Below are 13,947 nucleotides of genomic sequence, written 5' to 3'. Positions count from 1 at the left end.
AAGCTTGTTTTCTATGGTGAACATCACTATTGGTGTTCTGTAAGGTAGAGGTGAAGGATCTTGTAATCCCTAATATATATTACTTGGATTTTATGCAGAAAAAAAAATTGCTTTATCTTCTCAGACTTGATATCAAATAGATAAAAGTATGTATAATGGAATTCTGATGTAGAAGTTTAACCGGGCAATTGATTGACTTGAAAGCACTTCTCAAATTTGTTTTAAACATGGCCTTTTCTGTCTTGTATACAAACATAGGACAAAGTATCTAGATTCTCAGAATAAATGCAAGTTCGTTCTATGGTATTCTGTGATAAACTTATGATTCTAAATTGTCACAAAAAACATATGTGGTAAAATTAGATTCAAAGACACTTCTTTTCTTGTATCTTCAGAATTCAATGAGAGCTACAGTGGAATTGCATGAAGGTAAGAGAGAAGGCTATCCATCAATCAAAACCTTAGTCACTTTGGGGAAAGAAGATCTGTCTATTAAGGTAAATGCCTAAAACTAATATACAGCTTACAAACCTACTAGGTTTAGCATAGTATGGCTTGCAATTTGAAAAGGGAAATTACTGTATCACTTCTGACACTTGCCTCATATCATTGATCATAGAATGCACAAGTTGGAAGGGACCCATCAGGATGACCAAATCCAACTCCTGTCCTTGTGTAGGTCACACCATCTGCCTGAGAGCGTCACCCAAACGCTTCTTGAACTCAGGCAGGCCGGGAGCTGTGACCACTTCCCTGGCCTGAGCCTGTTCCACTGCTCAGCTGTCCTCTCGGTGAAAAAACCTTTTCCCAATATCTAAACTAAAACACCCCTGATTCAGCTTCTTGCCATTTCCCCAAGTCCTGTCTTCAGTCACAGGAGTGAAGAAATAGCTACCAGTTCCATCTCCTCCCCTCATGAGGAAGTCCTAAACTGCAGTGAGGTCATGTCTCAGCCTCCTTTTCTCCAAACTAAACAATCCTAGTGACCTCAGCCACTCCTCATACTCATCCCTTCCAGACCCTTCACCATTTTCTCAGCTCTCCTTTGGATGCTCTCCAACAGCTTGATGCCTTTCTAGAATAGAATATTTTCAGATGCAAGGGACCTCTATAAAGAGCATCAGTTCCAACTGCTCGACCACTTGAGGGCTGACCAGCAGTTAAAGCATGTTGTTAAGGGCCCTGTCCAAATGCCTCTTGGTCACTGACGGGCTTGGGGAATCGACCACCCTTCTAGGAAGCCTGTTTCCAGTGTTTGACCACCCTCTTGGTAAGGAAATGCTTCCTAATGTCCAGTCTAAAGCTACCCTGATGCAGATGTGAACAATTCCATGCACCCTGCCCCTGCGTACCAGGAAGAAGAGATCAGCACCTCCTCTCCTCTTCTTCAGGAAGATGTAGAGAGCAATGAGACTACCCCACAGCCTCCTTCTTTTAAACTAGACAAACCCAGAGTCCTTAGTCACTTCTTTACCATTTCTAAATTAGATAATGCTGCTTGAGTTTTGCAGGGTTTTTTTTCTGAACATAATGTTTAAAAGCTCTTACCTTTTCATTCTTTAGATAAGTGATCAAGGCGGAGGTGTACCTTTAAGAAAAATAGACAGATTGTTTAACTACATGTACTCAACAGCACCCAGGCCTAGTTTGGAGCCCTCGAGAGCTGTGCCTTTGGTAAGCAATTGCAATACACAGTTAAATGTCCCTTTGCACTACTCTGGTTTTATGTTTCCCTTTGCTATTTCCTTTCTCTATTTAGAGAGACTCTCTCCTAGCATGTTCTTCAGTGATTTTTTTTTTATTTTCCCTAATGATCCTTCTCTGCTTGATGTGTCTTCAGGCAGCTAAAAAAAATGTGGCACAGGGAGTATGTGACTATTACTGATGTAAAATAATTAACAGTGAACTGATGGTGAAAGCAGTTCAGACTGGCTCAGAAAAAATTTTCCTTTTAGATTTTTAGCATGAGGTCTTTATGTTACTGCCTTGGTCCACAGTGGCATGCTACTGTACTGCATTGCCCAGTGTTTGATGCCACCCTGGTGGGTGTGAAACCCTGTTCTGTGTCTGCATTGGCTTGGTATTATTTTGTCACAGCTCCTACCTCTACAAAATGTTAGTGTAATGTGTTTCAAACTTTTGCTTTTTCATAGAAAATCTTGAATGGCATGAGTGATAGGGAACAGGCCTTAATTCAAATATAATTTTTTTCTTTATGTCAAGAATGGTAGAATCTTTCTTGATTCATAATCTGCCTTTGTTCCATCTCACTTTTGATCAGCAATTTACTATATCAGCCTACAAAAATTTCCTTGTTCTCACTATAAACTTATACCTTGATTACCAGTTGTATTCACTATTAAAATACCTCTTCCTTTGTGGCTCTCTGATTGTGAAATTTGTTCATTTTAAGATTGACATTATTCTTTTTTTTTTTCTGTTGCATCTTTAGCAATTCATTCCTGTGTTTATTTCCTCATATTCAAGGCTGCTTACTTTGATTCTGATTATACTTAGTATTCTTCTACTGTAGCCATTTTCAGGCCTTGTTTTCCTCTTCAGTCTGTATGTCACTGTAGTCAGACCTACAAAGTATCTCCCTTTTGCAAATCTGTCAGCTTTTGCCCTGACTGATGACTGAATGTTGAGAAGAGTTGTTCAGCTCTGTTATTTATATGTGTGTTTAGAAAGAAAGTCAAGAACTAGCATAGCTCTCTTCTAAGAGGAAAAAGGACTTGGCAGTGAAGCTTCATGTGTTATGCATTAATCTCCCAGATCCAGTAATGAAAACAATTATCCTATACCTTGTGTCATTCTAGAAACAAAAATCCTTTAGCAGAAAGGTTCTGCATAAGTGTTCTTCAAAGTTGCTACAGAAGGAGAGTTTTTATATTTGGTCAAACCTACTTCAGAATTACCGTGCTCTAGAAGGTAGGGGAGGTCTGTGCTTATATCATTCTTGACTAATAAACTAAATTGCAATGCAGTGTAAACAGATGTATTTTTCTGTTCTAGCACCCTCCTCCCTTGTTATGATCCACTGTCTAATTTATGAAACATTCACGGATTTGGGAAGTGGAGGAGAGGAGTTCTTTTTGTCGACTGGTGAAAGTTGTTTCTCAGTGTTATTGCAAATGTTGCTTAAAAACTGCTGAGAAACCTTGTTACCATGGCAGCATTCAGATTCTGGCAGGTCTTGGGTTCATCTGTACTGCTGTACCCATAGTGGAAACATTAGAAACACATGGTAATGTGTAATCATAATTAGATTTTCTCAGAGAATTTAATGATTCTGTCTTGCAGCATTTGTTTATAGTAGGAGCAGTGTGGGTTAAATTAGGTTTAATTAAACCTGTAGACACTAACACAGAAATGTAATAATTTCATATTTGTGTAATGCATACTGTATTATTTAATGAGAAATTTGCTCTAAAAAGCTTTCCATTCTCAGGACAGATGCACTATCATTTAATGTATTCTGTCCTCTAGGTCAAGCACAGATGTATGTAAGCACTTCTTGTTAATTATCTTTGGCAAAATAGACTTTTTTGCAAGGTCTTGCCTTAACAGAGTGCTCATCTGGGATCCATTGTCTTCATATTTCTTGTAAGTTATCTGTTTTGGAAAATACCCTGAAGACAATATAGAGAAGAGACAGACAGGCAATTTTTGGAAGCAGGCAGTGTGAAATAATTATGTGGGTTAATACAGAGCATAAAAAGATTTTCCAGGAAGGAGTAGGAGACAAACACAATTTGGGCATGGGTTAAGGACGTGTAGTTCTGTAGAGAGGGAAAGTATAATACTTTTTCAGGATTGCTTGATGCTGCCCTTTACTTGAACTGTTCCTGGGGGACATGCACTATCTACAATTTGCCTTTTGGTTGTTTTGCTTTTTAGTTTCTGTAATGTATTTATGGTCTGGCCTTCAGAAAGGATACAAGGAATTTTTTTTTTTTAGTTCTTTCAATTAACTTCAATTTTTTTAGAGGATAATAAAGAAATGCATCTAGTTTCAAGATGAGATGTTTGAAAATGATGCCTGATTCTCTAATGGAAGTCTTTGAGAATTAAGTTTTTAAAGCTTACTGTTAAAGCTTACTGGTTAAAGTGCTGATAAGCAGCTGTTTAAACTGTGGAAATGGACACCAAGAACTATGAAGGGCATCTTTGTTTTGCTTTGTTTTGCTCAAGACTGTTACAGTCATCAGTATGAGCAACTCTTAACAAATTTAAGATCACTAAATGTAGGCTTGTGTAGAAACAAGGCAAAGAGGTTGGAAACTACTGTAGAGGTGGTAGTGACAACAAGAGGATTTGATGGATACTGTAATGCAAACTTCTTTCATGTTCACCCCTCCCTCAAGGGATGGCTTAGAAAGTCAGACCACATATGTGGTGTGTGTTTGGCCTGCAAGTCCTGCTTCTTAGCCTGCTCTTTATTGTATCATTTTAGAGCTTTTAAGATTCAGGGCATGGTATGCAGTATGCCAGGTTGCCTTTGTTAAAAATATTATAGTGGAATGCTTATACTGCTTGTCTGAAAACTTTAGGTGTCTAATTCTTCTTGTAATCCACCCTGACAGGAAAGTTTTCTTACTCCGTTGCCTTACAAGCCATTTAAAATAAGGACATATATGTCTGAAATCCTTCCTTTATTATTCTGGGTAGTCCTGAATAATCTGGGGAGGAGGGATGTGTGTGTTAGGTGAATAATCAGCCACTGTGATTCTTGGCACGTATCCAGTCACCTGAAAGAGAGATGATGTGTAGACTACAATTTTACTCCCTGGATGCAGTGAAAGAGGCTTGATTTTTAAACCTTTTTCTGATGAGAGTGAATTGGGAAAAGTGCCATTTGTTGACCTTCGTGCACTATGGTTATGAATATTAGTGATGTAAATTTAAAATTAAATTTGTATCTTGTATTGTGCTCTTGAAAATTGAATGGTTTGTACAGGGTCTCAGTAGGTCATTCAGTGCTGTGAAATAATCATCTTTTTTGTTAGATGGGTAAGGATGATAAGGATTATTTGCCTTGTATTGCTTTTTATGTAGTCTTCTGCAATAGTCTTCCAATCTCTGTAGTAGTATGGCATCAGCAATCACTCCTGTCACCCAGGTGAAGTAAGAAGAGTTGTCTCTGGCTTTCTTATGTAGTCTTCTAAGTGTGGAAATGCTTAAGAACAATAATTCCAGGCATAGGGGTGTTGGTTTGCCTTGATGACTGAAGGCATATGTTGTATGTTACACGTCTTTGAGAAAATGGAAAATGGACAAGGTAGTCTAAATAAAGGATTCTGATATAATTTTCCCTTTTTTGTACTTAAGCTCAAAAATTATTCCCTGGAAAAATGGAAAAGCGTCAAAAGGTGTGATACCAACTTACTATGCAGCCTGCATAGTAAGGAAAGCTTGAGAGCATTTTGATGCAAATCTAATATTTATGTATCTTCTGTTTTATAAATTATTAAAGTGATCTGTTGCCTTTTTTTTTTTTAAACTTCCCCACTATGTTTTCCCTTTTGTTTCCTTGTTTTTGTAGGCTGGGTTTGGCTATGGCTTGCCAATTTCTCGTCTCTACGCTAGGTACTTTCAAGGTGACCTTAAACTCTACTCGATGGAAGGTGTTGGTTCAGATGCTGTAATTTATTTGAAGGTATGAATTTTACCCTTTTATAAGCTAGCAGTGCAATTTGACAGTTTATAACAGGCTGAATAAGTGAACTTTCTCTGTTTTCACTCTTCAACTTCTTTTCAAATCTCTAATTGCTATCTTCATTATATTTTATCTAAATATAAATCCTAAAAGCAGAACTTGTAGGTGCTAAGCTAGCACTAATACTTGAGATCTAAGGCTACTCAGAGGCTTAAGGTTGAAACTAAGTTCTTGAATTTTATCAGGGAATTTAAAAGAATGTAGCCTATAGCTCACGTGCAGGTTGTTGACTTAGTGTTGTCACTGTGCCTCACTGTCTGGAGTGAGTGAGTTGTGCTGACTCTGCTAACTTCAGTTTCTCATGGGTTTAGTCCTGTGCATGTATATGTGGAGGAAAAGGTGAAGTATTTCTCAGAGGAGAAAAAAGGGCATACTAATGGATTGAACTAGATCATCCCTCAGAGATCAGGGAGTTGAGTGAGTCTGAATTTGCTGGAGAAGGAAAATGTTTAAGTAAAGTAGCACTCTGCCCAGTGTCAATAGCAAATCTCCCTAAAATTTTTTGGACCAAAACTTTTTTTCTTTTTCTCTGTGTAGACACCACTTCCTGGAAAGAAGGGAAATATTTTAAACTGTTGTTATTTTGTTTTACTTTTTACTATGATTAGTACTTTGGCTATTGTGAGAGTGATTAGTCACAGCCAAAGTATTTTCATAAGAGTGTTGTGACCTGGATAATTGAGACACTTGTTCAGTACAGAAGTTGTAACTGTAGAACTCTCCATAGTTATGGTCTGGCTCTTGGTGTCTCTCATGATCTCTTATGACCACTTTTGTTTTTTCCATAGGCCCTTTCAAGTGAATCATTTGAAAGACTTCCAGTTTTTAATAAGTCAGCCTGGCGACACTACAAGACCACACCTGAAGCAGATGACTGGAGCAATCCTAGCAGTGAACCAAGGGATGCTTCTAAATATAAAGCTAATCGATAACTTGCCACCTTTTGTCTCTGTGGGAGATAACCTCTGCGTTCAGTATAAAGTCTCTGCTTTGTTCCCAAATCCTTCAAACCACAGTAGCTAATTACTTCCAAACAAAGACCTAATCAGGGCATGGAAAAATAGTAAGAACAAAGTAATGATTGGGACTTAAAGGAAGGCACTAAGCACGTTTGGTATGTGAATCCTGTCTACTTCACCAGAATATGCTTGGTTGCTTCAGTCATGCATTTGACAGAAGGGATTGCACTGTGATTGCACTTAAAAATACAACGTTGTAACAAACAGATACTATTCCAAATGGCCAATTTTGTTCCAGTGTGAGGATTGGCAAGATCTGCAGAATCCCTTGAAATAGTATCTTGCACAGCAATACCGTACAAGAGAAAAATTCTAGTGTAGTTAAACATATGCTTTGAAAATCCACTCTTTGCTGCATTTTCTATTGCACCGTGTCACCTCTTAAAGAAAATCCCTCTGAGCTCTTCAGGTTTTATATCACATGAGCTTATAAATGCATAGTACTAAAAAGGGTTGTGCAGCTTTAAACTGATGCTTTTCCCAAATTTCCAAATCCATTAGTCAAGTGCATACAAAAATTATGTTGTTTTAAGACATTAGTGTTTCCACTTCTTGGTATGCACCTTAATTATTTTCTTGACACAGAAACACAGAAATGCATTTCTATACATTTTTCCTTGTTTTGAGGAAAGTTCATAAGTAGTTAGATCATTTCTCCATGCAAGAAATTGTGTCAATACAGAGGCAGGGGGTAATTCAATTTCATGTTTATCATTCTGGGGAGCTGGGGAGGGGAGAGAAATGCTGAAAGGCCAGACAACCAGTCATGCAAATGAATTTGCCTTAAGAGTGTCGGTTGATTAGAACTTGGTTAGTTTAAAACCTGTAAATAGTTTGCAAAGTTATTTATATATTCAATGTCTGACTATAGTCTGGTAATATGAATTTGTAGTGTATATAAAGACGTTGTACACCAGGTTTTGGGAAGTGTCTTTGGTCTAAGTATATGAAAGTGGGAATACTGTAGGAATGGGGTGGGGGAAACATGATACATGATTTAAGAAAAATTCAAGAGAAAAAGATTAAGTCTTTTTTCCCTTAAATTTTTGGTCAGGATTAATGCTGAGTATTAGGAAACTGTTCCTCACTAAGTCTTTGCCAAACACTGTTTCTAATACTACAGCCTTTCAGAAACATTTGTGAGGATTAAAAGTTCTGGTGATATTCTAGGTACAGGAATAAAGCAGGTGAGTTGTAAGCAACTCTGATCCACTCTGTTTGTCTTAGGCATTCTGATATTTTTTGGAAATATATTGCAGATTTTAGTGTGGAAAAATGAAACTTGTTTACTAAAACTGGGGGGTGAACCATCTCTTTTGTCCTCCCAATATTTATTTTTATAAAGAACTAATGTGTAAACAGGGAAATGCTGAGAAATTCCTAGATATTTTTTTTATATATAAAAAAATAATCTAGTTTGACTTAAGGATAGTACTTTGCACTTATATAGCGCATTTCATCAAAGGATTATGAAGTGCTTTGAGCAATAAGTTTCATGTAGCCCCATTTCTGAAGAATCCAAGTTCTTACCTGGCAAACCCTTACTCTTATCCATTGCAGTCAAGAATTTGTAACTGAGCAGTTCAAGACTTGGCAGGGCTTGTGGTTGTACAGTGAAGTGGTGCTGGAGCGCCAGGGTGCCCTCTGCAGAGAGCTGCTGAGAGACAGAGGTTGGAGGTCACCTGCCACAGGCTGGGTTAGCTGGTAAGCAGAGCCCTGCTGAGCCCCTTCTGCCAGCGGGAGGAGGAGAAGGAGGAGGAGGAGGAGGGAGGGAATGTGCTGATGGGGCCATCTTCTCATCCTGAACCAGGCTCATTTGACCCCGTCGAGGGGATCTTTACACGGCACGGTGAGGGTGTAACTCACGTGGCCTCCAAAGCAATAATTTCCCAGGACTGCAGAGGAGGCAAATTGCTATTCAAGTGATAGAGCTGTGCTGCTGGGGTGAAATCAGTAATAGTTTGACTGGAACGCCAGTTGGAAGTCACATCTACTAAAATTTAGTCATTTAACTTCTGCCCTCATCCATAACTTCTTACTGTTTTTTAAATTCATTTCAAGTTGTGTATGTTTTCTAGTAATCACAGAGAAGGGCTTCCTTAAAAATAGAGATTTGTGATGGAACTACTATTTTCCCAGTTGCATGTGGTCAGTTTTTCCTAGAGCTTGACCTAAAACATTCCAAAGCATAAGATCAATTGTGTAAGAAATTGAGTTTCAGCTTTTGTGAGAAATCATGTTTTGAAGTAGGGAATCCTGACCTGATGTTTCTTTTTGACTCCTTATTACGTGGAGAGGGAACAGAAAAGAAAGGATGCAAGCATATTGAACTCATTGTAATGAACTGAATTTAAACCATGGAAGCCAGTGAAAGAAAGCTGAAGATACTATGGGAGGTGTTATGTTTTATTAGTAATTTTACTTCTTTATTCACAAAAACGACTGGCTGGCTTTATGGACTGGAGTGTTCTAGTACTTGAAAACTGAAGTCCCCTGAAATCTATTTACAAGAACCCTGAGTGTGCACAAACATCTCAAAGCAGGAAGGCAGAGCATGAGAAATGCGTTTTCTTTTCATTTCCAACATCTGTTTGTGAGCATTTATGGTGAATATGAGCCAGAAGCAACTTGTCTCCTCTCCAACCTTGTCTAGGCAGCCTGTGCTTTAGTGGAGATCCCAGGTATGCCCTAAATTGTTCTCCACTCCTTGTCCTCATGCCATGTTTCTACATAGGGGTGTTTAGTCTGAAACCTGTCTTGAGAAACAATAGCAGCAGACCTTCAATGAGAAGAGAATTTTCAATGAATATGCCTGAAAAATGAGGGTGGGTGGGGGTTTTTTGTGACTAGTTTAACTGCAAGTGTTGATCTTTTTTCAGTTTGATTCGACTCTGTTATTTTGTTTTAATATATTGGGGCTGTTAATTTCAAACTTTCAGATGATTTAGAAGTATTTCTTTTTTATGGATTTCAGATGTATGGCCTCCTAGTGTTTTTGCAACCTTCTTGTCTTGAGTTACAGGACACATAAGAAGAAAAAGTGTTTTCAGTGAAAATGCTTTGTATCTGTTGTGTTTAGTGATTAGCAGAAAGAAAATGAGCAAGAGATGTTTGTTTCTCAGTTCTTCCTAAGAATTTGCAAACTTCTGTATGTTTCAGTGTGACAAATAGTTTAACTTTTTTGTCCAGTGGGCATTTTTCTGGTGTATGTCTTGAATGTGATCTCTTAATACCCTGCATAGTTTAATATCAGTAGGTACTGAAATTTCTCTGAATCATGTATTTCTGCTCCCTGCTTTTCTAGACTTGGTTTTGAGGCTAACAAGGGATCTTTCACAGTCAGCATTTGATGAGAAATATTCAGAAGATGCTGAAATTATTCTTTTTACAACTCAAATACAGTCTTTGCCTCTTTGTTTGACTGTGATGACACAGTATAGTACTGAGAAAATCTTTGTCCTGCTGCAGTTTGTGCTACCTCTTGGGCAGGGTTTTAAAGCAGGTCCCTTGACACATGCTTGAAGAATATGGGTATTAATTTTGGTGTTCTTGAAAAAAATCAAGCTACCTTTTGGCTATGTAAACTACACTTGCTGCTCTGAGTAACTTTTTTTTTTTCCTCCTTAGTGGCATTTAGAATTTGCTTTGAAGCAGCTGTTCATTTTCTCCAAAAATTAAGCAAGAGTGATCTTTCAGTGTAGTGCATTCTCCTATTTGCTTCCACCCAAACTTAGTATTTAAGCTGAAATCTTGACCTCATTGACCTGAAAGACATTTTCTGCCTCTCCTCACCACCTTTACTAAGCACTTCTAGACCCTTCTGTGTTAGGTGCTGGAAAATGCAAAGCGGTCTTGATCGATAGAAATAATTTTGGTAGAAAACAGGCTAAATGTTTATTGTTAATATTTATCTCTTGAGGTTAACCATGTCTGACTGTATGGTGTTCAGTTTCCTTGCATGTTTCCTTGGTTGCCATGTAGATGCTGTGGCTTCTGATAACTCTTCATCTCTTCTCCCTGACATACTCATCTGCCAATGAATTAATGTATATATAAACGTGTTTTTGCAGAACATAAGAGAATATGATGGCACATGACAGAACGATGTATTACTGAGTTCAAAGGTGAGTTTATCCTAGTTATAAACTGTGTAGCAACTTCAGGGCTGAACCTTGCAAATACTTGCACAAATAAACTGTGTGAGAGTAATCCTACTTAAATGAATCTGTTCTCAGGATCAGGGTTTAAGCTGTTGACATTTGAAACAATGAAGATTTGTGTAACTGAAGTGGCTTTCTAATTAAAAATAAATAAGAAAATGTAAAGTTTATGTGCTTTAATTGTGGTATTACATTGCTTTAAAATATCTTGGAAAATGGCATAGAAGACTGGTTGAGCTGTTGACAGCCTGCTGAACTTGTACTGGGTGGAAATCAATTCAGTTTGTTCCCAACATGGGTTATGGGACAGAATTCTTACTGAGGAGCTGGCCTGTGTGTTGCACCTGGCATCCAAGAATGAAGGAGGTCCTGTGTTGCTTTCCTCTGAGATGGCACCATTTGAATCAACTGCAGTTATAATGGGGGAGCAGGAAGGTAATTTTTCATGAGATGACTTGGTAATGTGTTATTTTTGAGTCTTCTGTAACTTGTGTTGGAATTATTTCTAGTCCAGTAACTGTGGATAGAACTTGTGTATACTCCTTATTTTCCTTTCACTCTTTCCTTTTTTCCTTTTTCCTTATTCTGACAAATAAAAATAAGTAAAATATGTAATACAATAATGCACATGATTATATTTTTAAGGGACTGATTGTTTCACACACTGTGGAGCTTCCTTTGTGATTTTGCCAGCCCAAGGTCAACTTCATACATGGCTACAGAGGGACAGGCTTAGAGCTGCAGCTGAGAGCTCAGAATAATTTTAGATAAGTGTGTTTCCTGCCTGTTTTGTCACAAAGCAGTTTGAAACCTTCTACAGAAATATACATGAGAAAATACACATTTGAAATACATGTTTCCATGTTCGGATCCTCCTCCCTGCAAGACTTAATGTTAATATCTCAAGCATAATTAATTTACTACTTGGTTCTAGAACTATTTGTAATTGCAGTTGTCCCCCTATTGCATTGCTGTGAATTTTCAGATGCATTGAACCTGATCTGTTTTGTATTAGGTTTCCAGGTAGGTTTTAAAACTTCTAAACTGTCAGTCACAAGTCTTTATGAACGGGTTATTTTCCCAGGAAGCTGGTTTTCATTCTGACGTTATCTTTCAGTGATTCTTGGGGCACAGGGTTTGATCTGCTTTGAAAAGATAAAATCAGGTCTAATGTAGCTGAATTTCAGTTCTTGATTTTGCTGTTTACATCAAGGACCTGATATAAAAATATTTATGGAGACAGCAGTTGTACAGAGAATAAAATTGTACTTGAATTGATTGGAAAAATTGAGAGAGAAATTATCTGCTAATTGTAAATCTGAAGATTTCTCTTGCTACAAAACAATGGAACTACAAAAGCATTTGTGGGAGCTTTCAAAAAAGCCTATTGAAAAACTACTTTCTACAGCAGTTACTCTGAATCCATCACTTGTGCAAATATTTTTTCTATATTATTTCTTTATAGAGAAATGTCTGTGGTTTCTGTAGGCTTGAAGCTGGGGAAAGGGAGGGAGGTGTAGGTGGGAATGTGTACCCTAAAGTATTTTGGGATATAACTTAATTTTTCTCTTTTGTAGTCTGAGAAAATTGGGTTAACAGTGACTCTTGATTTACTCTCTTTTGAAATAGCATTGATTACTCTTTCTTAGAATACTGAGGCAAGGAAAGTTCAAGCCTCCCACCTAGAAATGGTGATTTCTGAGTAACTGCCTAAAGTAGAAAGTCTATGGCAAGAGTGTCAAATTCTCCTCTCTTTTATAGAGGAATCCTGAAGCAGTTGTAGTTTAACAGCACTGAATTTAAATAATTATAAATGAAACTTATTTGGCAACTTAAAGCTTTGACATTAAGAAGTAATATTTCAGAAATTAATTCACGTTCTCCAATTTCTTGACTTTGAGAGGACACAGTTTTATAAGCAGAACAGATGTGAGCATTGGCAGAACTTAAGAGCTGAATTTTGTTGCCATCTGTATGCTATGTGTGTTTCAAATGTTGCTGAAATTTATGGTTTCACTGCTCTAAAAGTGCCTGTGGTTTTTTTTCCTTTGGTTTTGTAACCCCAACTGTGGATCAAGACTTAGTAATTTATTGCTATAATTTTTTGGTTTAATATATCAATGCAAGTAACAGGAGGGAGAATTTAAGCCCTGGAATCATCACTGTTACCATGATAGGAGCACAGCTTCACAGCACTTGAGGCTTCTGATCTGCAGAAATGGAATTTAGAGGGACCACATTTGGTGAGATGCTGAAGGTGGGGATGGAGCCACCTATTCTGGTGGCACTGACTCTTCCTGTGAGGCAAATAGAGAGGGAACCCCCAGTTTAGCCACTTCCTAGTGGTTTTGTGGAGCAGGACATTTCCTGTAACATTCAGCTGTATTAAAGATTGCCACTAATGCACTTCTGCCTCCTGGAGTTTTTAATTTGCTGACAGGAGCGCAGAAGTAGTGTAGATCCTGAAAGGAGTTACTGGGGATTCCTGAAACACTGGTATCCTATTGGTCTGGGTACATCAGCATGATTTGTAACCACACAAAGTGGGGGATTTTGTTTGCATTTGACTTTTTTTCTGCTGTGTAAGTCTCCTTAAAGCTGAAGTTGCCTGGATTATTCTTGACATCTAAAATTCTGTTACAACACCCAAGGCTGCTGGTTGAAAGTTCTTCAACTTTCCATTAAGTTTTACATGCTTTTGTAACTTAATAAAATGAAAACCCAAGCTTGCTACCAGGCAACTGGAGAGCAGGAAGATGTCTGGAGACCAGATTTCTTGACTCGTTAACTTTCTCACAAAGTAATAAATGAGGCTCCAATTGGTCAGAATTATGCTAGAACTGAGATCTAGATTTCTTTCTGATAAAGAATTTATTTTAAAACTTGAGAAGAAATTTGTGTTGCATTTTCCCACCACTTACCATGTGTTCTGGTAGGTTGTTCACAGGAGTGGAGCAGTTAATTAAGTAGCTCAGAGTTGGGAAATCTTCAGCATGTACTGCATAATATTTGGCAGTAGCTCTCTGAAGAATGTGAAGGAACTATTGCA

At 37.8% G+C, this 13,947-nt stretch overlaps 1 protein-coding gene across 1 annotated transcript in view; it reads left to right on the top strand.

Annotated features, from left to right (window-relative positions):
- PDK3 (pyruvate dehydrogenase kinase 3) overlaps positions 1-11,063 on the top strand; it is a 51,021-nt gene extending 39,958 nt beyond the window's left edge. Inside the window, exons 8-11 of the mRNA XM_008506379.2 lie at positions 396-497; positions 1,564-1,674; positions 5,546-5,659; positions 6,508-11,063. Of these exons, the coding sequence (XP_008504601.2) occupies positions 396-497; positions 1,564-1,674; positions 5,546-5,659; positions 6,508-6,651 (471 nt within the window). The 3' untranslated portion in view covers positions 6,652-11,063. The remainder of the gene's footprint in view (positions 1-395; positions 498-1,563; positions 1,675-5,545; positions 5,660-6,507) is intronic.
- The last annotated feature ends 2,884 nt before the right edge of the window (positions 11,064-13,947 follow it).

The sequence above is a fragment of the Calypte anna genome, chromosome 1, assembly GCF_003957555.1.
Source record: "Calypte anna isolate BGI_N300 chromosome 1, bCalAnn1_v1.p, whole genome shotgun sequence".
Lineage (NCBI taxonomy): Eukaryota > Metazoa > Chordata > Aves > Apodiformes > Trochilidae > Calypte > Calypte anna.
The sequence above is the reverse complement of the archived record's forward strand: the minus strand, read 5'-3'. Positions and strand labels throughout refer to the sequence as shown.